At 47.6% G+C, this 26,246-nt stretch overlaps 1 protein-coding gene across 3 annotated transcripts in view; it reads left to right on the top strand.

Moving 5' to 3' along the window:
• The first annotated feature begins 1,573 nt into the window (after positions 1-1,573).
• Positions 1,574-26,246, top strand: part of PRKCA (protein kinase C alpha) — a 301,207-nt gene continuing 276,534 nt past the window's right edge. Inside the window, exons 1-2 of one of the 3 annotated variants that reach the window (XM_070388918.1) lie at positions 1,574-1,918; positions 4,234-4,265. In XM_070388918.1, coding sequence (XP_070245019.1) covers positions 1,746-1,918; positions 4,234-4,265 — 205 coding nt within the window. In that variant the 5' untranslated portion in view covers positions 1,574-1,745. The remainder of the gene's footprint in view (positions 1,919-4,233; positions 4,266-26,246) is intronic. The other 2 variants (XM_070388921.1, XM_070388920.1) reach the window with 2 other exon arrangements.

Below are 26,246 nucleotides of genomic sequence, written 5' to 3'. Positions count from 1 at the left end.
GTCAATTACAAGTATTTACAAGTACCGTGATTTTTCCATGTAACTTACAAGTATTAAGCAATACACGACTGTGCTTGAGATGGTAATAGTGTTTTGTTGAGAGCTTGTTCTATTTTCCTACATCCCCTGCTTTTCATTCCTTTCCTTGCATCTTCCTTTTTTTGCTTCCTTGAACTAGCGCTGGCGTGCACGCTACTTCACTTCAGTCGTGTTCGACTCTTTGCGACCCCATGGACAGTAGCCTGCCAGGATCCTGTCCCTGAGATTCTCCTGGCAAGAACATTGGAGTGGGTTGCCATGCCTCCCTCCAGGGGGCTCTTCCTGACCCAGGGATGGAACCCGCGTCTCTTGCATCTCCTGCATTGGCAGGTGGATTCTTTACCACTAGTCCCACCTGGGAAGCCCCGCCGCCCTTGGACTCGGGGCCCCACCAAAAGTGGAGAAGTTTCTGACCAGAATAGCCGGCAGGTGTAGTGTTCTTAAGCTCCAAGAACATTGGCCGGAAAGATTGTGAGTGAGCGCTGGAAGTACACGCCCCATTAAGGGCGGGTCAATCGCTTACCCCTGTCAAAACAAAAGACATTCCTACCAACAGGCGTTCAGTTGAGCAATCTTAAAAGAAATGGTAGCCCTACTTGGCCTACGTACTCTAAGATAGTATAGATCTTAGCAAAGATTTCCTTCCTTCCTTCTCTATTTCTTTTCCTAACTTCTTGAAGAATTAAACATACTCCTTTCAACACATGCGTTAATTTCTGATCTGAGTGAATCTGACAATGAAATAAAACAATGGAACGTTTCCCTCACGTATTTTAGCATCCTCGGGGCAGAGTTAACGAGTATTCAGCAAGTGACTAGTCGGTACGGCCCCACGTGCGTGCTTCGCCGGTCCGTGCCAGCCACGCTTTCACGGGGCAGTTTCACTCGGTAGTTTACAAACGAACTGGCTGTGCTCGGCACCTGCCGGTAGGGCAGTCATCAGCTTTAGGCTGCAAAACCGCGTCTAAATGAAGGCTCTGGGCTGGTAAAGAAGACCTGATCACCCACTCTGTAAGCGTGGTACCCAACGGGTAACGGGGTGAACAGCCAGGACAGGTCCTCTAGCCGTCCCCACACATCAGACGTGTGTACCCGGCGCGGGGCCGCCCGGCTCCGGGGCCGCAGGCGGCACAGCGTGCAGGCCCCGGAGGGGCTGAGCCTCAGAGCGGCGCGGGCGTCCGTCCCGGGACTGCGCTGGGTCCTGGAAGGGGGCGCGGCCAGGAGCCGGCCCGGGACGCGGGGCTGCGCCTGGGGCGGGAGGAGCGGAGCGCGGGAGGGAGGAGCCCGGCAAACCCGGGAGAACGGAAAAGGGCGCTTCCTGGGCGGCTCGGGGGCCGCGGGGCAGCCGGTTCCCTCCGCGCGCGCCCCCGCCCTCCCGTGCGTCCCCGCCCCCTGCGCGCCCCCGCCCCGGCCCTCCCGCGCGTCCCCGGCCCGCGCGCTCCCGTCACCCTCCGCGCGCCCCCGGCCCGCCCCACGCGCGCCCGGCCCTCCCCGCGCGCCCCCGCCCCGTCTGCCGGGCCGCGCTCGGGCATGCGCGGTGGGCGGGCCGCCCCCGCCGCCCGACTAGGAAGCGCGAGCGCCGGCGCCGCCGTCAGAGCCGAGCGGCCACAGCGAGCCCGCGGCTCCGCTTCGCTCCGCGCCCGCCCGGCTCCCGGCCGCCCTCGGCCGCCGCCCGCGCCCCCCGCGGCAGGAGGCGGCGAGGGACCATGGCTGACGTCTTCCCGGCCGCCGAGCCGGCGGCGCCGCAGGACGTGGCCAACCGCTTCGCCCGCAAAGGGGCGCTGAGGCAGAAGAACGTGCACGAGGTGAAGAACCACCGCTTCATCGCGCGCTTCTTCAAGCAGCCCACCTTCTGCAGCCACTGCACCGACTTCATCTGGTGGGTGTGCGCCGCCCCTGGACCCGCCCGGCGCCTCGCTCGGCGCCGCGGAGAGTCCGCTCCCGGCGGGACCCCCGGGCGGGGCGCGGCCGTCTCCCCGGGCCGGAGACTCGGAGGGCGGCCCCGGGAGGCTGCCCGGGCCCCGCCGCGCGCGCGGACCTCTCCCCGGGCCGGGCCCGCGAGCCGGGAGGAGCGGCGGCAAACTGTTGAGGCGGGCGCGGGGAGGGCGGCGGCCGGCCGGCCGGCGGGGCGGGGGCGCGGGCGGCCTCTGGAGCGGACCCGGGCCGCGCGGGGCCGGGAGGACACAGGCCTGCCCGGGGCTGCCAGCGGGCTGCGGCCGCCGAGCCCAGGTAACTTCCAGGCAGCGGTGTCACCCGGGCCGCGCTTTACGCGCCGCAGCTGCCGGACAGGCTGCAGGGTCTCCGATCCCGCCAAGTTTCCTGGGGAGACGATGATGACTTTGACTGACTTTCAAAAGATTGATGACCCCTCTCCTCCAGTTGTTTTAAGAAAGCTAAAACTAAAGGCAGTACAGATGCCTCACTTGGAGAAGCATTAGTTTTTTCCCTCTTACGTTGCCAGACAACCTCCATCCATTCTGTCACTTGCTGCTGTATGTAGGAAGCCCCCCGCGCCCCAAGCCAGAGCCGTCTGGGCCTCCTTAACTCCCCTACCCCGGGGGGAGCGGCGCCGGTGACTGCCCAGCCGCTGTGTGGCTCCTGGGTCTTGTGGGGCTCTTGGGAGAACGAACGCTGCTTGAATGCATCGCACAGGGAAACCGTCTCCAAGGGCGAGTCCCGCAAACGTGCTAATTAATAGGTGCTTAACTTCTCCCTTAAGGATGGCTCTATCTGAACCCGTCACACCTGGGGGAATCTTTAAGGGAAAGCCCCACAAATGTGCTAATAAGGTGCTTAATGTCTTCGTTTCTTTTTAGAAATCCACTCCAAAGCACACTTATGTATAAAGCACAGCCACCTCTCCGAATGATTTCCGAGGTGAAGTCAGCGCCTGGAGCGGTTGAGCTCCTAGGTCAATGTAGACAAGACTGCTTAACGTCAGTTCTTGGAGCCTCAAGGCAGAGAGATTGCATTTAGTTAAGGGGAGGTGTTGGGCCTCACGTGTCAGCTGTGAAATTCCATTAAAACGTTCTGTTTAGTCTGTTCTAGACTGCCGATTACTTTCGCAGGACGAGGGTAAGGTAGAAAGAGACATATACATCCAGGCTCGCTGAAGACTTTCCAGGGTCGTTGTTAGCCCCTGTGAACCGATGTGGCCTGTTGGGTCACCAGGTGTAGCATGAAGTGGAAATGAAGATCTCCTTGTCCTCTTCTTCCCCATAGTCAATACTCCTCTTCTCCACTTAGCTGCAGAGCAACCCCTCGGAAGTTCCAGGAAAATATTCCCCAGCACGGTCTAGCCGTGGTTTTAATTTTTGAATTTTCTTCTCTTCTCTGTTTCCCTGGTTTACAACTCAAATATTAAAGCACTGATATTTTAAAACTGTTTGCATTTAAATTTTTTTTGGGGGTGGGGAGTGACTAAGTTAATTATAAAGATATGTGAAGTGCTTTGTAAATTTAAAATGCTATGTAAAGCAAGATATTATGACTCATAACCTTCTGAGAATTTTAATGTAGTTCATCCTAGTTGAAATGGTGTTTGCAATTTAATGTCCATGTCGGAGTTCTCTGCTTAGAGAGTAAATTCTCTAAAGTAATTTACAAGAGCAATATAGCTTCTGAATGTGCTTTGAATGCTGTTGGTTCACAGTAAAATCAGGTCATAATCTCACATGCAAACAGTAGTGATGACACTAATATCTGGCTCCTTTAAGCCAAAACGTAGTGTTAAGAGTGGTGCTACGCGGTCATTTCTAGGTAAGTAATACTTCATAACAAATGATGAAGCCACTTGTTTGTTTTTAGGGCGAAAGATTTTCAGTTGGTCTTTAGGGACCAAATTCAGCCATCTTTATAGATTTGGCTTTTTAACCATAAAGTTCTTCTTGTTGCTTGAATATTGTAGCCAACAACTTTATAGTCATGTTTTTCAATTAAGTACTGATAAAATGTTAGGGGAAAAAAAAAACTGGCAAGAACCTTGAATATGTTGAAATGAGTTCAGTGAGATTTGGAGGCCAGATCTTTTCAAAGTTGACTTGACTCTGCACTCTGAGCTGTTTAGGCATGTTTTCCTGTCAAATCATTGGGTTTCATGTGCAAACCTTTACCTCTGTAGAATGCTTTGTCATATAACTGGCTTAAGATGTGGTGTCAACAGAAAATAAGAAATTTTTCTTGTTTGTTTTTCAGGGGGTTTGGGAAACAAGGCTTCCAGTGCCAAGGTAAGCTGCCATGTTGCATTTTATTTTCAAGTACAACAAGAAATAAGCATTCCAGACAAGAACAGTGTTTCCAGTCGTCTTTTATCTGATACAAAAGCAAAAACACATTTAGATGTTTTCAAAATGTGAAGGCTGTAAACTTGGGCCTGGGGGAAGAACACCATTTGGTATTTTCTGGTACTCTGCGTAGAGACCTGCCTTTTTCTTCAAGGGAATAAAACCTTCCTGTAACTTTTTTTTTTTTTTTGCCAAGAACGTTCTTGTCAGAAACTGCTGTCTTTGTGTGGGTGTTCAGAAAAAAATGGAATCGCTTAGTGTTTGTGTGACTTCTCTTCCTGTTTTGGTTTATCTTTTACCTGGGAACTGGGTTGGACTTCTCCCTGTGGGCCATACAGCACCCTAGTAGGATGCCTGGGGGTTTTGACGACAGATTGTCAGCCAGAATCAAGTCTGCATGTTCTAAAGGCTGCTGCATGAGGCACGTCTCTCCCTCACGTCAGCTTTGTGGCAGCTTCTGACACTCTTGGCTGCATCCACAGAAACGCATTTCCTCTCTGAAGGTGCGTTTATTTCACACACTCCAAACGCCCAGCTTTTCAACTCTCTGTTTGTTGAAACTTTTTTTTTTTTTTGAATGCTTTATTGCTCGTGAAGGCATCCTAGGTCATTAGCTCTCCTCACTGTCTATATTATGTTTACTTAGTCCTGGTTACATTTCCCATCTGGGCTTCGGTTTATTAGGGCAAGTGGAAAGTACATTCTAGCCTGGAAAATATTATCCTAACACTGTTTAATATTAAGCGCATGAGAGATACGCTGGGTGTACTCTTTATGACTTTAAAATTGTGCTAGCAAGTTGGTCACCTTTCAAAACCTTCCACACACTGGTGAATGTGTTTCTTATGTATGTTTTATAGACATTTTTAGGTGCAGCTATTTTATGGCATTACCCATCAGCATTCCACTTCTCTTCACACTGTGCTTAACACCCCTGTTGAATAAACTTATTTGGAGAGTGGCATTGAGTAATCCAGAGAGTCCTTTGAAAAAGAATGAGCGTGTGTCTCAGAGGTAGAAGGAAATGTGACTCTTTGCAGTTCTCAGAGTTGTGGACCTGAGCTTCGGAGACAGCATTTGAAGTCTTTGAACGTGGAGTTTAAGGATGTAACCTTGTGATTCTGGGCTAATGTGATTTCTTTCTGCTCTCATTTTTGGTAATGTACTTGGGCGGAGACCTATGGAAACTCATGAGGAAAAGTATTTATTAAATGTCCTAAATAATGTACAAGAGGAAGTGGGTATATGTTATTTAAAAAATGATCATTTTCTACAGACAAAAAATCCTGGATAATAAAGCTGACCCCTTTCAGACCTGCAGGTTTTGTTGTTGAAACTGGAGAGCAGGTGTGTTGACCACGGCAGGACCCGAGTGGGCTCCCGGGAGCATCGGTGGGGCTTTTAGGAGATTAACAGGTCACTGGCCTCATGTCAGCATCGCCCCCTTTTACCTCAGTTATAAAAGTGATGCTCGTAAATTGTACGAATACTGTATAAAAATGAAATTGGATCCTTGTTTTCTTTTCCCTCAGGCATAACTTCAGACATCCATGCATTCACTAAATTACACATACTTTTTAAAAAGATCTGAATTTTCAATCACTTATGCATTTTTCCAGCAGCAGGCAGTGGGTGTGGGGAAATGCTTCTCTCTCACAACATCGGTTCTGCCTTATTTAGTTGCATGTGTGGAAGCATCAGACTGACTCACCTGTCTCTACTGAGGGTCGTTTTAATTGTTTCTAAGTTCTTAGCAAACGAGGCTGTCAGTATCCTTGGGCTCTAGTATAGGCATGTCTGCAATAGATACTTAGAAGTGTGTGGATACATTTTAAACTTTAATAAGCACAGCTAAGTTGCTCTCCAGAAAGGTTCCAATTGTATTTCAGTATCAATGTGAGAGTACCACTTTCTCTTCACTCTTAACCAGTGTTGGATAATACAAATAAATCCTCTGCACTTTTGCTCTGATAGATGAAAGGGGCTTCTTTCAAGTTCCATCTCCTTTGTGAGGTTAAGCACTTTTCCCAACACATTTTAGCCATTTTTTTAATCTGTCCTGTGAATTTCCTTAACATTTGAAATTGAGGATTTACAAACCAGATTATAGTAGTGAACGTGTGCTATTCTGGTTTTTTTTGACTGTGCCACTGAGCTTGCAGGATCTTAGTTCCCTGACCAAGGATGGGACCTGTGCCCCCCGCGGTGTGGAAGCTGGACTCCCAGGGAAGTCCCTGTGCTCTTCTTTGCTTTGAAGAGTTAAACCAGATGCCTTTAGTGAGTTCCCCTATTATATTTACACTTTAATTCACAAAAGCCATTTCAAATATAAGTGTATCTGCAGTGAGCTAACTGCTTGTTACAATTGTTACGTGTCATCTGTATTTGACTCCAGCAGGCCTATACTAACCTGATATCTTATTGTTGGTTGTAACTTAGATAATACTAGCTCAGGAGAGTGGTGTTTTCAGGTTTTAATTTTAATTTATTTTTAATTGGAGGGTAATTGCTTTGCCATGTTGGATTGGTTTCTGCCGTGCGTATGTACATCTCCCCCCGGAACCTCCCTCCCACCTCATCCCGCCCTAGGTTTTCACCGTTGTTTAATCGCCCAGTGGTTACCCAGCGTTTTCCTATTTTGGTGCTTGCCACACTCTCTTTTTTAAAACATTTTTTTTGGCCACACCTCGAAGCTCACAGGATCTTAGCTCCCCGACCAGGGATCAGCCCTGTGCCCCCTGCAGTGGAAGCGTGGAACCCTGACCAGTGGACCGCCAGGGACATTTCTCTTGCCTCAGTCTTAACATTCGGTCATTTTAGAATATGTTTATGTTTTCTCTCAGCGTTCCCTAAGTTAACTTCCTGTTGTCTCAGTTTGACAGACTCCTTCTTATTCAGAAGACGGACTGTTCTCGTCCGTGCCTGGCAGCACACGCCCTGGGGATGGCAGCTGGAGTCTGGGGCTGGCTTGGTACTCCTTCCCTGTCACTGAAGGAGGGGCAGTGTCTCTAGCTGCTGGTGTGCAGCCTGTTGCTTTGCTCAGTAGATGACATATTTGCAGCCAAGTTGGCTTCAGCTTGAGAGGGGCAGGCACTCCAACTGAGTCATGTTCATGGAGTAAGATAGCCTGAAATGCACGTGCCATCTTCCTAGTGAATGTTAAGTAAGAATTGGAAAACAAAAGAAATAAGTGAGTTTTAATCCTCCAATACCTTGGCCACCTCATGCGAAGAGTTGACTCGTTGGAAAAGACCCTGATGCTGGGAGGGATTGGGGGCTGGAGGAGAAGGGGACGACAGAGGATGAGATGGCTGGATGGCATCACTGACTCGATGGACGTGAGTCTGAGTGAACTCCGGGAGTTGGTGATGGACAGGGAGGCCTGGCGTGCTGCGATTCACGGGGTTGCAAAGAGTCAGACACGACTGAGCGACTGAACTGAGCTGAACTGAAGTCCTTACAACTGGATTTGTTACCTATGCCATTTAGAAATGGAGAAGGAGACGGCAACCCACTCCAGTGTTCTTGCCCAGGAAAGCCCATGGACAGAGAATCCTGGCAGGCTACAGTCCATGGGGCCGCAAAGAGTCGGACACAACTGAGCATGAACATGCTATCTAAGAAGCATGTTTTGTAAGGATGTTCAAAAAAAGGAAGATTTCCCATTTCTTTCCTTTCCCCAAGATATTGACGGAAGCAGGGACTTTCTGCAGGTCTGCTGGGTCATGCCCACTTTTCCTTGCTGGACTCTCCTGTCTTTCTGTTGTGGTGCCGGGGAGAACCCTGAACACGTGTCCCCACACGTGACACAGGAGGCTCCCGTGCTGAGGTTGTGCTGCCTGACGTGGTGGAGCCAGGGCCTGGAGCACGGAGGGGGACGTGGTAGATCTGGAAGCCACGGGACTTTCTGAAGGTTCTCAGAGATGAAGACAAGTGTGCTCCTTTGTAGATCCGAGATGGCAGCACTCGAATTTGCCTTTTTTGTTTGTTCGGCTTACTGCTCTGTAGGTTGGCTCAATCTGTTCGGTGCTCATTTCATGTCTGTGAGGCTAGCGGAGAGCTGGTCCTTGCCTGCTTTTTTAAGAAAAAAAAGGATGAGAAGGACGCTTGTCTGGCCCTGGCCATTCCTGAAGCTGCGCTTGAAGCCCGGAAGGCCTGTCCCCTGCTGGGAGCCGGTCCTGCTCGGCCTGCATCCCTTAGCAGGGTCCGGGAGCGGGGCTGCAGATGCACTTCCTCTGGGGCCTCGGAGCTACAGCGGCGTGTCTCCCGCCCTCTCTACTGGAAGCGGGAAGGAGCCAGCCCTACCTTTCTTTGCCTCTGAGTTAGGGAGGCCTGTGCACTTCTCTAACTACAGTGACAGAAGCTACTTCTCACACTTGCGTAGTCAGTCTGTTACATCTGGTTAACCTGCCTCTCCTGTCTTCCCTGCACTTTGCATTCCTTCCCTCGTGGTGAATGTCACCAGGTAAACTGTCCTGTCGCCCAGGCTCTGAACACGCCATAGAGTGCGTGCTGATTCACTGCAGTCATGTTCAACTCGGCAGCCCGCCAGGCTCCTCTGTCCATGGGATTCTCCAGGCAAGAATACTGGACTGGGTTGCCGTTTCCTCCTACAGGATGTTCCGCACCCGACCCAGGGATCTAACCTGTGTCTTGCATCCCCTGCATTGGCGGGTGGGTTCTTTACCACTAGTACCACCTGAGAAGCCCACGATCCAGAATGGCATCAGAATGAATCCCTGCGTATGAGCAGGATGTGTGGGGTCATCCTCAGGGACTTCATTCACTTTCTAGGGCCTGCAATGTGGCTCTGAGTCAGTGTGCAATCTCGAGCCACTTCCTGCTAAGCACACCAAATATTGAACTTGACATGTGACCCTGTGAAGCTCTGTATTTCTCCATCATTGAGGGTTAAAAGTCAGACATTCCTTCTTAAAGGCCTGTCTCTGGATCGATATTTCAGCTCACCTGAACAGGATGGTGTCTGATCAATATTCTCTGAGAATGAAAGGTAATGTTTTGAATGAAGGAAAAAGAAAAGTGGTTCCCCTTTTAGCTGTAGGAGCTGAGGAATTCCAGAAAACCACGTCTCTCTAAGGGAGGGTGACCTTTAACAGAGAGGGGGGTTGAGTTGGCAACTCTTTAGAAAAGGATATCTAGTCATTCTCACACAGGCCTCAGAATTCCGAGAGCCACGCAGCGTGGTCAGCAGTGCTGGCAGGGGCTGGGGGCTGAGACCACGTAGGGGCTGTACCACAAGCCTGGCCTCCTTTGATAGTCCCTGTCCTTCCCACATGCTGGCTTGACTGCCCCTAGACTCTTGGACAGACCACTGGTTTTCAAAGTGGAAGCCAGGATTTTCCATTTCAGAACAGGTCAACATCTCAGGAGCCCCCGCCCCGCTTCTCATCGGGTTTGTTGTTGTTTAATTGCTAAGTTGTGTCGGGTTCACTGTGACACCACTGTAGCCCACCAGGCTCCTCTGTCCATGGTTTTTTCCAGGCAAGAACACTGGAGTGGGTTGCCATTTCCTCCTCCAGGACATCTTCCTGGCCCAGGGGTGGAACCTGCATCTCCTGCATTGTCCAGTGGATTCTTTACCTCTGAGCCACCAGGGAGGCCCTCCCAATTAGCAGCTGGTGAACTATAGATGAACTCTTGGTTATCTGAGTTCCAAAAAGACCAGTCCAAGTAAGAGCGAGTCTAATTTGAAACTCTGGAGGTTTTTCACTGAGGTCAGACTAAAGCCTTATTTCAGCTTCAAAGATGAAATTGTCTGTAATCCCCAAAATGCAGGAAAGTGTGATTGAGGTGGGCAGTTGGAAGGGTTAACAGTTTTTACTCGTTAGAAGCAGAGACGCAGGGAAGAAACTGGTGTTGGGGATTCCCGTTTGGTGCAAACTGATTATGAAATGATTTCTGGTTAATGGCTTTCTGAATCGCTGCTCTTCTTCTCAGTATATTAAGTGAAAGTGCTTTTCTTCACACCACACCCCCAAGCCGATGCTGAGGCGTGTGGCGTGGTTATTCCTCCTCCTCGGCAGTAGAAACCTCAAATGTTTATTTGACACGTCCATTTCCTTTAATGTGACTTACTATCCTGAGTGTCTCACTCTCCTGGATGACTCTCAAATTTAAGTTTTCAGGCACATTAACACTTAGCGCGCTCATTTGTTTTTCCCTCCAGAGTGTTTTTTCACTCATCGCCTGCAGAGCTTCCCTGTCGGTGTGAGCCCGGCTCCTCGCCAGGACGTGGCGTCTCCTCAGTCCTTGCTTTCTCAGGCTCGCCTAAGGCTGCTCTTCTTCCTCCTGGCACCTGAGATAAGTGCTTGAGATGTACTTTCCCAGGAAGTGTTTTCTCTTGATTCCTCTCCTCTCCCGCCTGAATTGGCCCAGATGGTTCCCCTCACCTGCGAGTCTTCTCCTGAAGTGCCTCCCAGGCCTTTCCACCCTCCCTGCCGTGGGACCCTCCTCCTGGAGCTCGGCTTGTCTGTTTCCTCTGTCTGCCTCAAGGGCAAGGACTGAGTCTTCCTTCTCTGTCTCCAGTGTTTAATGCGGTGCCTGGCGCTCAGTGGACATGACGTAAATATTTGCTGAGTGTGAGATTATATAAATATTAAACGGTATGAAGGATCAGGGTGACTTCTGCCTGCCTGCTATTTTTTAAAGTCTAGTTTATAATCCAAAGTCATGTCAGCTGGGAGGAGATCTTGAGATGGCTGAGAAAAGCACTTTCTCAAGCTCAGTGGTGGTGTCTGCTTGCTCAGTTGTGTCCGGCGCTGTGCGACTGCGTGAATGGCAGCGCGCCAGGCTCCCTGTCCTGCACGCTCTCCTGGAGTCTGCTGAGACTCACGCCCATCGAGTTGGTGAGGCCATCCAGCCATCTCATCCTCTGCCGTCCCCTTCTCCTCCTGCCCTCCATCTTCCCCTGCACCAGGGTCTTTTCCAATGAGTCAGCTCTTTGCATCGGGTGGCCAAAGGACTGGAGCTTCAGCATCAGTCCTTCCAAAGAATATTCAGGGTTGATTTCCTTTAGGATTGACTGGATTGATCTTTCAGTCCAGGGGATTCTCAAGATTCTTCTCCACCACCACAGTTCAACAGCATGCATTCTTTGGTGGCCACCCTTCTTTGTGGTCCAACTCTCACATCCATACGTGACTGCTGGAAAAACCATAGCTTTGACCAGATAGACCTTTGTTGGCAAATTGATGTCTCTGCTTTTTAATATGCTGTGTAGGCTTGTCATAGCTAAGGGTGCTTAATCAAGATATAGAATGGAGAATTCCAGTCTGTCCCTGTAAGTTCTGTGTAATGTTAAACCTACTGAGTTTAGAATGATAGGAATAAACCACGCAGCGCGTCTGCCTTCTGACTGAGAAGTGTCCAGGCGTCCGTGAATCCCCCGCACAAGTTAAACAAGAGCCTCTGGTGGGCCGCAGCAGCGTCCAGCCTCGGGTGCAGGGCGAGAAGCTCGACTGGCACCCGTGTGTGTCTGGCAGTCACTGGGATGGTCCTTTGCTTGGGGATTGCTAGTAGCTGCAGCCAGACTGTCATGTTCCAAAGGGTGCAGACACTCGGCTCGACGCTGGTCGTTTTAAACTTCTTGTGCCTGGAAGGATTCTGTGCCCTCGCACGAGGCAGGGCGGGTGGAGCTGCGGGTGCCGGGGGAGCCACTGCCACTGAGTCCCGAGCCCTCGGCAGCGTCAGTCAGTTGAGAGATACACTCGTGTTAAATGCAGCCACTTGCTGGACACACACAAGTTCTCGTCTTAGATCCGTTTGTTCAAAAGCCCCCTGTAAGCACAGGCTGTGATCATTTTGAAATGAGTCCTGATGAATCTGCCAGGCCGGTGGTGGGGTGGAGCTCGGGTGTAGACTCTAACAGTTCTGCAGAGAACACTTTTCAGAGCCAAACGGAAACTTTTTGGTGCCTACAGAGCCTGAATTTATGTGAGGGGAGGAAAGAATGACGCCGTGAAGGGAAACACTGAAACACGCCTGGGTGACATAGAATTAAGACCTGACTGTCCTCCTCTGTCTGTCAGAATTTCCATGACAAACCCTTCATTTCGAGTCTCTTCCCACCCAGCAAACCTCTTGTTAGACTTTAACCTGAGACATGAACATTTCAGGGTTGGCATGGCCCTAGCAGTCAGATCTGGTTGAAATTACTACAGCTACATTAAAAGAAACCCTCTATTAAATTATACAAAGAGGGAAATGGTTTCTGGAAATAGTTTTTACCAGGAATGGAATAGAGGGGAATGATGTGATAAATTGTCAGCACGAGTTAGGAATCATTTAAGACTAAGTTCAGCGAGTAAGATTACATGAGGACAGTTCATCTTGGATGGCTTCAGTTGCTGTGTTTCTCCCCTTATGCCTACACATCTCTAGTTCTGGCATTTTGGGAAATACAAGATTATTTATTATCTGGGATAAGTAGGTAGGTAAGAGGTAAGGGTGGAAGCCCAGGACCTGAAGATGTACTATAAATAAGTTTAGATCTAACTTGTGTAAGAAATGGGATAAGAGAAAGATCTGATCAACAGCTGAATTCTGAGCAAAATTTTATTCTAGAGATCTGATACCTAAGTGCCAACTATCCTGTTAGTGAAACTGATTCTTGGAGTGATGCGTCTCGTCTCTCACCCAGCACTTCCGAAAAGGCCAAGGGTTATTCCCACTTCACAGAAGAAGCACGGGGGTTTGCTGACTTGCCCGAGGTCACCTAGCTGGGAAGCGGTGGAGCTGGACTCACACCGGGCAGCGCGGGTTTGCAGCCCGAGCTGTTAGCCCAGTGCCCTGCTGCCCTCAGGTCCCCCTGCTCTGTCAGACTGCAGTTACAGCCCTCAGTGGACAGTGGAGGTGCGCAAGGATGTGTCTTTATCTGTCGCTGTTGAGTCGCTAAGTCCTGTCTGAGTCTTGGCAACCCCGTGCACTGCAGCACGCCAGCCTTTCCTGTCTTTCAGTATCTCCTGGAGTTTGCTCAGATTCCTGTCCAGCCAGTCAGTGATGCTGTCGAGCCATCTCATCCTCTGTCGCCCCCTTCTTTTGCCTGCAGTCCTTCCTAGCATCAGGGTCTTTTCCAGTGAGTCAGCATCTCTATTCCCGCCTGGCACATAGCTTCAGCAGTACCGTTTTTCTAGATTCCATATTTATGCATTAATACACTATACTTGTTTTTCTCTTCTGAGGTTGGTACTGTCGGTAACAGTTGGAAGCACAGGGTTTTGCAGCCTTGAGATTAGGACTGGAGGCGATACACTGAGTTATAATAGACGTATACACATTAGTAAGGGAAATAATACAGAGAAGGCAACGGCAACCCACTCCAGTACTCTTGCCTGGAAAATCCCATGGACGGAGGAGCCTGGTGGGCTGCAGTCCATGGGGTCGCTAGAGTCGGGCCTGACTGCGCGACTTCACTTTCACTTTTCACTTTCATGCATTGGAGAAGGAAATGGCAACCCACTCCAGTGTTCCCGCCTGGAGAATCCCAGGGACGGGGGAGCCTGGTGGTCTGCCGTCTGTGGGATCTCAGAGTCGGACACGACTGAGCGACTCAACAGCAGCAGCAGCCGGTTTAGAGTGTTGTGATAGTTGACGGTTTCTGGTGGGCAGCGAGGGATCTTAGCCGTAGGTATACGTGTGTCCATTCTCCCCCAAGCGCCCCTCCCCTCCAGGCCGCAGCATAACAGTGAGCAGAGTCCCCTGTGCGGGACAGAAGGTCCTTGTTGGTCATCCATGTAAAATACAGCAGGTCATACACCTAATTCTGAAATCTTCTGAGGAAATCTAATTTTTTCCCATGCTGATCACTAAATGACTAAAATGTCTAAAATCACTTTTGATCACTAAAGTGATTTTTGTTGCTTTAGTTTGACATTAGTTTCTGCAGATTAGCTTCTGAGTGACTTATTAACATGGGAACCTCTGTCACTCTTCTGCTTAATTTCCGGATGGCAGTTCAGAAGCAGGCAGGACTGATATTTATTCTGTAGGTCCAAGGTCAGGTTTGGCTTAAGGGCTGATATTTTCCCTTTGTTCATCTGTGCCACCAGGCATCACAGCACCTGATGGCTGAGTGGAGTCTGTGCTCATGTGATGCCAATTAACTTGCAAGACTAGTTGTTGGGTAGGAGCTGGAGCACTTCATGTTTGAGACTTCCATGGTTGTCTAAAATGAGTAATGCTGTGGAGTAATTGAGATAAATGGCAGAGGTACTGGAGATCAGAGGCCGACTTGCTGGGCAAGGTTCTGGGCTTACCGGATTCAGTTAATAGGATGGCGAGAGGTGTAACACACTCTTCATGATCAATGAAAGCATAAACTCAGGATTCATGACATTAACTTCGATAGGCTCATTCTGAGCAGGGTGCTTGGGTAACTCGCTTAATGGTAGAGGATTAATTGAAGTCCCAAGTTTTATCCCCAATTCTGAAGATGTGTCCACTTCTAGCTTTTGTTTTCCTGTGTGTCCCTGTCACGTCAGGCTTTATTTGACATTCTGTGTACTTTGAAACTATGTGGAGAATTAGAATTTAAAAAAAAATGGCAGTAGATTCGTATCAGATGGGCGAGATTTTAGTCACTAAGAAGGTGGATAGCACTCCTAACCATTAGATTTAATATTATGTATCTGCAATTAAAAACAGGCTTCTATTTAAATGTAGGTTAATTATTTGACTATGCCAAAGCCTTTGACTGTGTGGATCACAATAAACTGTGAAAAAATTCTGAAAGAGATGGGAATACCAGACCACCTGACCTGCCTCTTAAGAAACCTATATGCAGGTCAGGAAGCAACAGTTAGAACTGGACATGGAACAACAGACTGGTTCCAAATAGGAAAAGGAATGCGTCAAGGCTGTATATTGTCACCCTGCTTATTTAACTTATATGCAGAGCACATCATGAGAGATGCTGGGCTGGAAGAAGCACAAGCTGGAATCAAGATTGCCGGGAGAAATATCAAGAACCTCAGATATGCAGATGACACCACCCTTATGGCAGAAAGTGAAGAGGAACCAAAAAGCCTCTTGATGAAAGTGAAGGAGGAGAGTGAAAAAGTTGGCTTAAAGCTCAACATTCAGAAAACGAAGATCATGGCATCTGGTCCCATCACTTTGTGGGAAATAGATGGGGAAACAGTGGAAACAGTGTCAGACTTTATTTTTTTGGGCTTCAAAATCACTGCAGATGGTGATTGCAGCCATGAAATTAAAAGATGCTTACTCCTTGAAAGGAAAGTTATGAGCAACCTAGATAGCATATTGAAAAGCAGAGACATTACTTTGCCAACAAAGGTTCGTCTAGTCAAGGCTATGGTTTTTCCAGTGGTCATGTATGGATGTGAGAGTTGGACTGTGAAGAAAGCTGAGAGCCAAAGAATTGATGCTTTTGAACTGTGGTGTTGGAGAAGACTCTTGAGAGTCCCTTGGACTGCAAGGAGGTCCAACCAGTCCATTTTAAAGGAGATCAGTCCTGGGTGTTCTTTGGAAAGAATGATGCTAAAGCTGAAACTCCAGTACTTTGGCCACCTCATGCGAAGAGTTGACTCATTGGAGAAGACTCTGATGCTGGGCGGGATTGGGGGCAGGAGGAGAAGGGGACGACAGAGGATGAGATGGCTGGGTGGCATCACTGACTCAATGGATGTGAGTCTGAGTGAACTCCAGGAGATGGTGATGGATAGGGAGGCCTGGCGTGCTTCGATTCATGGGGTCGCAAAGAGTTGGACACGACTGAGTAACTGAACTGAACTAATCATCTGAATCCACGTGCATTTATATACTGACCTTGACCTCCTTGGTGAATTCTGTAGTTTTAAGACCAAGAAGAGCCTTGGTCTTGGAATTCAAAGTGGGGAGGGATTGTGGAGGCTGTGTAACTAAGGTCCCTCAACTTAACGGTGGTGGAACTGGCTGCGAGCGTGCCACGCTGTGTGTAAACCCAGCCACAGAACTGGTCTCCATTCCCAGCTTGTGCAGGGATGGTGTGCCCACGGCCGCTTCCTGCTTCCTGGTGGCTCATAAACCTTTGTACTCTGTGTCCTCTGCAGTCTGAAACCTTAAGTTCTACGACCAGCGAGTCTCGGTGCTCGTCCAGGAATCTCTGTATTAAAGCATCAGGAAATCTGCAAACAAAGCTGGCAATGGATTCCTTTGGGCATTGTGCTCTGAAGCCTGGGAGTTTTATTGAGTAAAGATTGTACATTTATCTTTCATAATTTAGATTGCTAGTCTGGTAATAACGTAAGGACCTGGAGTAGGAAATGGCATTCCGCTCCAGTACTCCTGCCTGGAGAATCCCATGGACAGAGGAACCTGGCGGGCTGCAGTCCATGGGGCAGCAGAGAGTCCCACCCAGCTGAGCATACACACGATAACAAAGACCTGTTTAAAGCATCGAGAATGCATAAGGCTCTGTATCGAAGGAGAATTCACAGGCAGGGAAAACTGCTCTACTTGAAATCACACATTTTTTGACTTTTGTCTTTTTAATTTTAGTTGCCCTTGGTGCTTTGGAAGCAGGCTGCACCCTGAGCTGCTTAGTCTGCTCTTGGTCATTGTTGTTGTTCGCTCGTTAAGTCGTGTCCAACTCCTGGCACCACCGTGGACCGCAGCTCGCCAGGCTTCCCTGTCCTTCACTGTCCTGAGATTTGCTCAAACTCATGTCCATCTCATCAGGGATGCCATCCAACTGTCACACCCTCTGCCTCCCCTTCTCCTGCCCCCAGCTTTTAGTCTTACACTGAGATGTTACAGCAGAGCTGACTTTACACTTGAAGTATGCATGTGCAAACGCAATAGTATTAATCTATAACTGTACAGATCTTAGTAGCCCCCCCAAGCAAGAAGGTGACTGAATATAACCTTAGAGTTTGTTATTTAGTGGTTTTGTTTTCTGTAGTACAAATAACTCCGTTGTTAGAATTGAAATTATTTCTCAACAGTGGTACACATACAGAAGTCAGATCTTAGTTTCAGTGTTGACTTGAGGTTCTTATTTTTTTTTTCTTTTTAAAAAATTGCTTATTTGGCTCTGAGGGTCTTTTAGTTGCAGCATGTAGGATCTATTTCCCTGACCAGGGACGGACCCCGGGCCCCCTGCCCTGGGAGCATGGAGTCTCAGCCCCTGGACCGTCAGGGGAGTCCTGACTTGAGGTTCTGATCTTAGAAATACATAAATTCGGAAAATACACAGAATGATGAAACGGAAATGAAGCATGGGCCTTATGCATACCTTTTTCAGCATTTTCTAAATCCAGATACAACATAAGTCTTGTAAATGCTCCATGGAAAATTTTCTTTATGTCCTAGATTTCTAAGTTGCTTTAAAAATGAGCCAAAAATGTTGGTTTCTCCCCAACACCCCATCTTGGTCAGTTTCCCTATCATAGTCTTAGACATCTTTCTTGCTCCAAGAGTCTTTGAACTGGATTTAAAGTTAGGAAATGCTAAGTACATTATCACTGCTGATTTGATATATATATATGAATAATTTTGAAGATCTGCTAGGACTTGCGAGTGGGGAATTTCTGGGCCATCTTTTTTATCCTTTGTGCCTGCTGTTAGATGGGAGTTGTTGCCTGATTTGAGTAATAGCCTTCCTTTTCAAATTCAGCTCACTTTTCTGAGAAAGTCTTGGACTCTGCAGTGGGGCAGTGAGTCGGACAGTCAGTTCTGCAAGAGTCTCGTCCTCCAAAGTGACCGCTTGTGTGACCTTCAGATCCGTCACGTCTGGGCACCTTTTCTGGTTCTGCCACGGAGCTGTCCACAGCCCCTCTAGTTTGACCTTGCACATGTCAAGTAACTGGAAATGTCCTTACGTCTCTCTTAATCTCCAGCTTCCTCTTTCATCGTTGTTTCCTTATCTGGGAGCGTCCATGGGCTTTGAGACCTGTAGACCTTACTTCACCCTCAAGTGACTGAACTACACTTGGCTCTGATGGGAGCTTTTTATCATCCAGATCCTTAAATCTTTGGAAGAAACGGTTTTCTTTCGAACTTTTGAACTAATTCTAGACACTGGAAAGTTGATAATGGTACAGGGAGTATCTCTATGTTATCTTGCTTCCCCCAACATTCAGTTCAGTTCAGTTGCTCAGTCGTGTCCGACTCTTTGCGACCTCACGGACTGCAGCACGCCAGGCTTCCCTGTCCATCACCAACTCCTGGAGCTTGCTCAAACTCCTCCAATATTAACACCTCACATAACCGTAGTATGATTATGAAGAACAGGAAATTCACATTGGTACAATATTAACTGTAGATCTCGTCTGAATTTTCACCAATTCTTCCACTAACGCCCTCTTTCTGTGTAAGGCCCTATATAGCAGAGGTCCCCATCCTCGGCACCAGGGCCCGGTTTCACGGAAGCCAGTTTCCCGTGGATGGGAGTTGGGGCGGTTTCAGGATGATTCAGGTGCATCACAGTTATTGTGTGCTCTATCTCTGTTGTTGTTACATCAGCTCCACTCAGATCAGCAGGCATTAGATCCTGCTGTGTACGATCCCACAGTGCATCTAGTTTTAGCCTCGGAGGTCAGTCGCTCTTTGTTCAGGTTGTGGGGTGTGTTGTGTCTGGTCACACGTCGGTGCAGTCAGGTGTCTTCCTTGATAACAAGTCGACCACTCCTCTTTCGTTACTCTTGGTTGCACTGGGGCAGTAACAAGCAGGATGGGGTCTGCTCGTGGTCACTGTGGTTGCTAAGTGGTTGTCATTGAGTTCATATGGTTCTTTTTTGCCAGGAATCTTACCTACAAGCAGAAGCGTAAGAATAGAAGCCCCTGGAGGCCAAGGGGAGATGAACTGGGAATCAGCTTGACCTGAAAGCCAACTTGCTCTCTGGGCCGTCGTCAGTACTTTGTGTGACGCTGGGAACGCTCTGTAATCAGCATTGTCTCCTTGTGTCGTTATCAGCAACGTCTGTCTGTCGGGCCCTTGAAATGTGGAACCGAATTTTTTTTGCAACTTGTTTTTAAAGTTGAATATTGTTGTTCAGTTGCTAAGTCTTGTCTGACTCTTTTTGACCCCATGGACTGTAGCACGTCAGGCTTCCCTGTCCTTCACCATCTCCCAGAGTTTTCTCAAACTCATGTCCATTGAGTCAGTGATGCCATCCAGTCATCTCATCTTCTGTTCACCCCCTTCTTCTCCTGCTCTCAATCTCTCCCAGCATCAGGGTCTTTTCCAATGAGTTGGCTCTTTGCATCAGGTAGCCAAAGTATTGGAGCTTCAGCATCTGTCCTTGCAATGAATATTCAGAGTTGATTTCCTTTAGGATTGACTGGTTTGATCTCCTTGCTGTTGTTAGTGGCTATGGTAGCAGTGTTCAGCTTTAGAGAATCCAGAGGGGGTAAATCAGATCATACCCTTTTAAGCCTTTCATTGTAGAATAAGATGCAGATGCATTAAACCCCACAGAAAATGCGTGCTCTAGGGGATCGCCATACAGCCCGCATTGCTGCAGCCACCCCCGGGTCAAGCAGATGAGCTCGCTAGTCCTCCCCTTGCCTTGTTTCTTCCCCCAAAGGAACTACTGCTGTGGCTTTTAGATCATCACTTCTGTGCATTTCTTTTAGTTTTGCTACATGGCTATCCACAGACAGACACTGCAGTTTCATCTTGCACACTTAAAATAACTGGAAATGTCCTTACGTCTCTTTTAATCTACGACTTCCTCTTTCATACCCCTTTCACTGTCTGGGGGCGTCCCTGGACTTCAGGACCTGTAGACTTTCCCACAGTCAGAATCCTTCACTGCATGCTCGTAGTACATCATAATGCCTCTGTGCCTTCTGCAAACTGGCACCTGCATCCAGAGGCTCTGTTGGATTTAAGTTCAGTTTGGGTCTATAGTTTCAGATGCCTTTTTAAGGTCACATGCATGTTACTCACACATATATTAATATGGAAAGACCTTAAATGAGGTTTTTCTATCAAAGTATGCAAAGCTGAGAAATGAACATAAGCCAGTTGAACTAGTGAAGTTTTACGGGGTGTGGTACACAACCTGGAAACAGGGACTGTGTGCTGCTTGTGGAAAACTAGGTTGTCAGGGGCTTTTTCTTAAGTGTACAGTGTTCATTACACCTCTATGCAAATTTTAGTTTTCCTCAGTACTTCTATGGGCAAGAGGTGTGTGTGTGGGTGTGCCTGTCTGTGGGTGGTGGAAATAATTACTAATTGAATTGTCATATAGTCATTTTCTTGTCTAAACCTCCCCCACACAACTATATATGTGGTCTGTTTGTTCCTGATGTCAGTATCCAACACAGGATCAAAATTGGGTTTTATAGTTATTTTTGTGCACGGGAGCATGTGGGGGCACAGAGAATAAGCGTCAGAAGCGAATTCGGTGTCTTCCTCTTTGGAGAAGAAGACTGTCAGCTCCCAGGTCCGCTGTGAACAGACCCGCATACGAGCTGCTGGTACAGACAAGGGTTTTCCTAAGAGTGAACAGACCTTCTGAGTCTTATCAGGGAGTTTATAGTATAACTGGATAATATGACTTACACACAGAGCACTAAAGAGTATATACAAAGTCAGCATGTATGAGTTAAAGTGTAAAAATTAAGAGCCCTTTCTGTGATAAATGAGCACTAGATGGAGGTTAGGTAACCTAGGTTTAGATCCCTCTTTGCAGTTGAGGGTGGGGCTTCCCTAGTGGCTCAGAATCTGCCTGCAATGCAGGAGACCCGGGTTCGATCCCTAGGTCAGGAAGATCCCCTGGGGAGGGCATGGCAACCCACTCCAGTGTTCTGGCCTGGAGAATCGCATGGACAGAGGAGCCTGGTGGCCTACAGTCCGTGCGGTCCCAAAGAGTCAGACACGCCTGAGCGACTGACCCTTTTCTTTCACTGCACCGGGGGCGTTGGATTCTGTTGAGGGGTAGCAAGCATGCGGCATCCCTGCCAGCTGCTGTCAGATAACACTGGTCTCTTTTGAGGTCCTCTTTCAGCGTCAGAATCCTCAGCCCAGGCTCCGAGTGGCGGCTGTGCAGTGGTGACTGGAGTGGATGGGGAGCCGAGCCCCGTGCCAGGCTGCCTGCCTCCTAGCGTCCCGCCAGCTGTTGACCTGCTGTGGCACCGCCTCCAGCCCAGTGTTTGTATGTCCCCTCCTTTAATTATTCCCTGGAAGCACAATATCTCGGGAAAATAATCTACAGTGCTGAATTTTTTTTCTAAAAATATTATCATTGAAATGCTGAAAGTTTCATGCAAAACAAACCACTGGTTGCTGGGGACTGGCCTTCAGCCAGGAATTGAGTTGATTTAGAATTAAAAAAAAAAAATCTCCTGATACTTCCTTGATGTTTTTCTTGATTGGCATCATGTAAACTGTTAATTTTCTGGCTTCTGTTGGGTCCAAGTAATTTTTTCTTTTTTTGGCCTGTCTAACTTATGTGAATGCCTTACAGTTGAAATCTGGCATTTGAGTTGTGTTTTGGCTCTGTGGCATTTTACAGAGTTCTGTGACCCAAATAATGACTCTGGAGTCCCTTTCTAATCTGGAGAAAAAATAAAAATACTGGGAGAAGAACTTTGCATTTTATCTTGTAGGAGCCATAGGCTGAAATAATGGTACCCTGACCCCATTGATCTGCGTGGAGATCCAACCAGTCCATCCTAAAGGAGATCAGTCCTGGGTGTTCAGTGGAAGGACTGATGCTGAAGCTCCAGTACTTTGGCCACCTGATGTGAAAAGCTGACTCACTGGAAAAGACCCTGATGCTGGGAAAGATTGAAGGTGGGAGGAGAAGGGGACGACAGACGATGAGATGGCTGGATGGTATCACTGACTCAATGGACATGAGTTTGAGCAAGCTCTGGGAGTTGGTGATGGACAGGGAGGCCTGGCATGCTGCAGTCCATGGGGTCACAAAGAGTCAGACGCGACTGAGCGACTGAACTGACCCCAGTGATGCTTGATGCCAGTGGGATTCAGACTCGTGTAGGAGAGGAGATCTTGATGGACAAAAGTCAGGGTGCTGTATTCCTAAAACTGTTCAGAGCAGCTGAGGGAGAGGAGAGAAGCCCTAAAGGGCGGGTAGTTGTGATTTATTATTCTTTTTAGGAAAGCTTGCTTACAATCCTTTGAGCTAGATAGAGCCCTAGGATTACTTTGAGTTTATAGGACTGCATGCCTTTGCATGCACAAATCCTGTCTGTGCAAATTTGACCTTTAAAATTTCCATTACTTTCCCCATTCTGTCTCTCTGCCCCCGCCCCTAAAGAAGCTGACCTTTGTGAAGTTTTACATCTTATGGTTGATGTTAAGGCCCTGAGACTTACATCTGTGCTGGCTACCGTCCATCTACTTGTCTAATTATGTATTCCGTACATATTCTCCCCAGGTACTGAGCTAGTTTGCTGGGTGATAGTAACTATGATGACACTTACTGAGCACGGCCTGCATATGGCCCAGCACTGAGCAGTTGGCAGAGAACACTTTTCTTCGGTAACTTTCACAGCCACTGAGGACAGGTGGTTTTCTCAGGTTAGATCAGATCAAATCAGTCACTCAGTCGTGTCTGACTCTTTGCGACTCCATGAATCACGGCACGCCAGGCCTCTCTGTCCATCACCAACTCCCAGAGCTTGCTCAAACTCACATCCATCGAGTCAGTGATGCCATCCAGCCATCTCATCCTCTGTCGTCCCCTTCTCCTCCTGCCCTCAATCCCTCCCAGCATCAGAGTCTTTTCCAATGAGTCAACTCTTCTCATGAGGTGGCCAAAGTACTGGAGTTTCAGCTTTAGCATCGTTCCTTCCAAAGAAATCCCAGGGCTGATCTCCTTCAGAATGGACTGGTTGGATCTCCTTGCAGTCCAAGGGACTCTCAAGAGTCTTCTCCAACACCACAGTTCAAAAGCATCAATTCTTCGGCGCTCAGCCTTCTTCACAGTCCAACTCTCACATCCATACATGACCACTGGAAAAACCATAGCCTTGACTAGACGAACCTTTGTTGGCAAAGTAATGTCTCTGCTTTTCAATATGCTATCTAGGTTGGTCATAACTTTCCTTCCGAGGAGTAAGCGTCTTTTAATTTCATGGCTGCAATCACCATCTGTAGTGATTTTGGAGCCCAGAAAAATAAAGTCTGACACTGTTTCCACTGTTTCCCCATCTATTTCCCATGAAGTGGTGGGACCGGATGCCATGATCTTCATTTTCTGAATGTTGAGCTTTAAGCCAACTTTTTCACTCTCCACTTTCACTTTCATCAAGAGACTTTTGAGTTCCTCTTCACTTTCTGCCATAGGGGTGGTGTCATCTGCATATCTGAGATTCTTGATATTTCTCCCGGCAATCTTGATTCCAGCTTGTGTTTCTTCCAGTCCAGCGTTTCTCATGATGTACTCTGCATATAAGTTAAATAAACAGGATGACAATATACAGCCTTGATGTACTCCTTTTCCTATTTGGAACCAGTCTGTTGTTCCATGTCCAGTTCTAACTGTTGCTTCCTGACCTGCATACACATTTCTCAAGAGTCAGATCAGGTGGTCTGGTATTCCCTTCTCTTGAAGAATTTTCCACAGTTTATTGTGATCCACACAGTCAAAGGCTTTGGCATAGTCAATAAAGCAGAAATAGATCTTTTTCTGGAACTCTCTTGCTTTTTTGATGATCCAGTGGATGTTGGCAATTTGATCTCTGGTTCCTCTGCCTTTTCTAAAACCAGCTTGAACATGAGGAAGTTCACGGTTCACATATTGCTAAAGCCTGGCTTGGAGAATTTTGAGTATTACTTTACTAGCGTGTGAGATGAGTGCAATTGTGCGGTAGTTTGAGCATTCTTTGGCATTGCCTTTCTTTGAGATTGGAATGAAAACTGACCTTTTCCAGTCCTGTGGCCACTGCTGAGTTTTCCAAATTTGCTGGCATATTGAGTGCAGCACTTTCACAGCATCATCTTTTAGGATTTGGAAGAGCTCAACTGGAATTCCATCACCTCCACTAGCTTTGTTCGTAGTGATGCTTTCTAAGGCCCACTTGACTTCACATTCCAGGATGTCTGGCTCTAGGTCAGTGATCACACCATCGTGATTATCTGGGTCATGAAGATCTTTTTTGTACAGTTCTCAGGTTAAGTATTGCCTGAATCTTACAACTAAGTGACTGGGATTAGGTTTATATTTGTTTCTTTCTTTTGAAATATTATTTAACAAAATTTTAATTGAATTATTGTTGACTTCTAGTCTTAATACTGCTGTACAGCAAAGTGACTCAGTTATACATATGTACACACATATATGTACACACAAAATGATTCAGTTATATATACGTACACATATATACACAAAATGACGCAGTTATACATGTGTACATATATATACACACACAAAATGATTCAGTTATGCATACGTACACTATATATATTCACAAATGACTCAGTTATGCATACATACACTATACACAAAATGACTTAGTTATACATACATACATATATATATACACAAAATGATTCAGTTATACATAATATATGTGTGTGTGTGTATACATATATATATATATTACATACACATTCTTTTTTGGGGGTGTTATTCACTTTATTCTTTCTATCACATGGATTTTCGTGATATTTCATCCAAAATGTTTTTGAAAGGTAAATTCTTCATGGGTTTGTATTTTTTTTTTTAAAGCCATTTTTACAGCTTGGATCCAGATGTTCTTCCCTCCCCAGGGCCCCCCTCCTGAATCCATCATAATAAAACATAGACAGATATCTGTAAGAACGTGCTCTTTTAATTTCCTGTCTTACATCCTGGGGGTTGTATAAAGATGCTGTAAAGCAAGTGCAGTCAAGCCTCGCACACATTCAGAGGAGGTTTCAAGGTACATGGAGTAGATTTGTATTTAAAACAGCAGTCCAGGCATTTTACTTTCTTGGAGTGTCCTTTCTCCTGCACTGACCTGGGCTGGCAGGCAGGTGTGTGATTCTCTGTGTGCTGTAGTGCCTGAGCTGCTGGATCGGTTCTGCGGGACTTGCCCAGAGCTCAGCGGTCTCTGCGCAGCACAGATTCGGCTTCTCTTGGCCTTGGTGTGTGTCCTTGTATCTGTTCACCAGACTTAGATTTGGGATGTTACTTAAGCGGGCCTCTAATTTCAGTATTTGTAGATTTTTTGATAACATTTGAAGGGGAGGTTTGGGTGAAAGTGATATCAGATGGTTTGTTTTCTTTACTTCTGATCATCAGCTTATTGAAAACTGTCCCTATATTCTTGTGTCCAGATTCTTGACACCTGCTCTAAAGCTGTGTGTCCTCCATGCAGATATCTTAATTCTTTATTTTAGTTCCTTTCTGCTCTGTCCTTAGGCTACCTCTTACCTCATGTTTTTGAAATGTGAACTCATCAGATAGCTATTTGAATATTAGTACGACAAGTTTTGGAGAAGGCAATGGCACCCCACTCCAGTACTCTTGCCTGGAAAATCCTATGGACGGAGGAGCCTGGTAGGCTGCAGTCCATGGGGTCGCTAGAGTTGGGCCCGACTGAGCGACTTCACTTTCACTTTTCACTTTCATGCATTGGAGAAGGAAATGGCAACCCACTCCAGTGTTCTTGCCTAGAGAATCCCAGGGACGGGGGAGCCTGGTGGGCCGCCTTCTATGGGGTCGCACAGAGTCAGACCCAACTGAAGCGACTTAGCAGCAGCAGCAGCAGCATGACAAGTTTGGGGGGTTTCTCTTAGGATAGGGTCTAAAATTTTAGATGACTGTCTACTCCGTGGATACTTACTGTCACCCCATCCACCAGACACATCTCTGAGACTCTGTTCTCATCCCTCTAGTGATGGGCCCATCATCATGTGGGTGCACAGAGAGGCCATGGGGCTCTGACCGCAGGTGACGAAGGGCTAACTGAGTCTGGGGTCATGAAAATCTCACCCAGGGAAATGTT

Source organism: Bos mutus, chromosome 19, assembly GCF_027580195.1.
Source record: "Bos mutus isolate GX-2022 chromosome 19, NWIPB_WYAK_1.1, whole genome shotgun sequence".
Classification (NCBI taxonomy): Eukaryota; Metazoa; Chordata; class Mammalia; order Artiodactyla; family Bovidae; genus Bos; species Bos mutus.
Note: the sequence above shows the minus strand (reverse complement) of the source record. Positions and strands in the feature narration are given on the sequence as shown.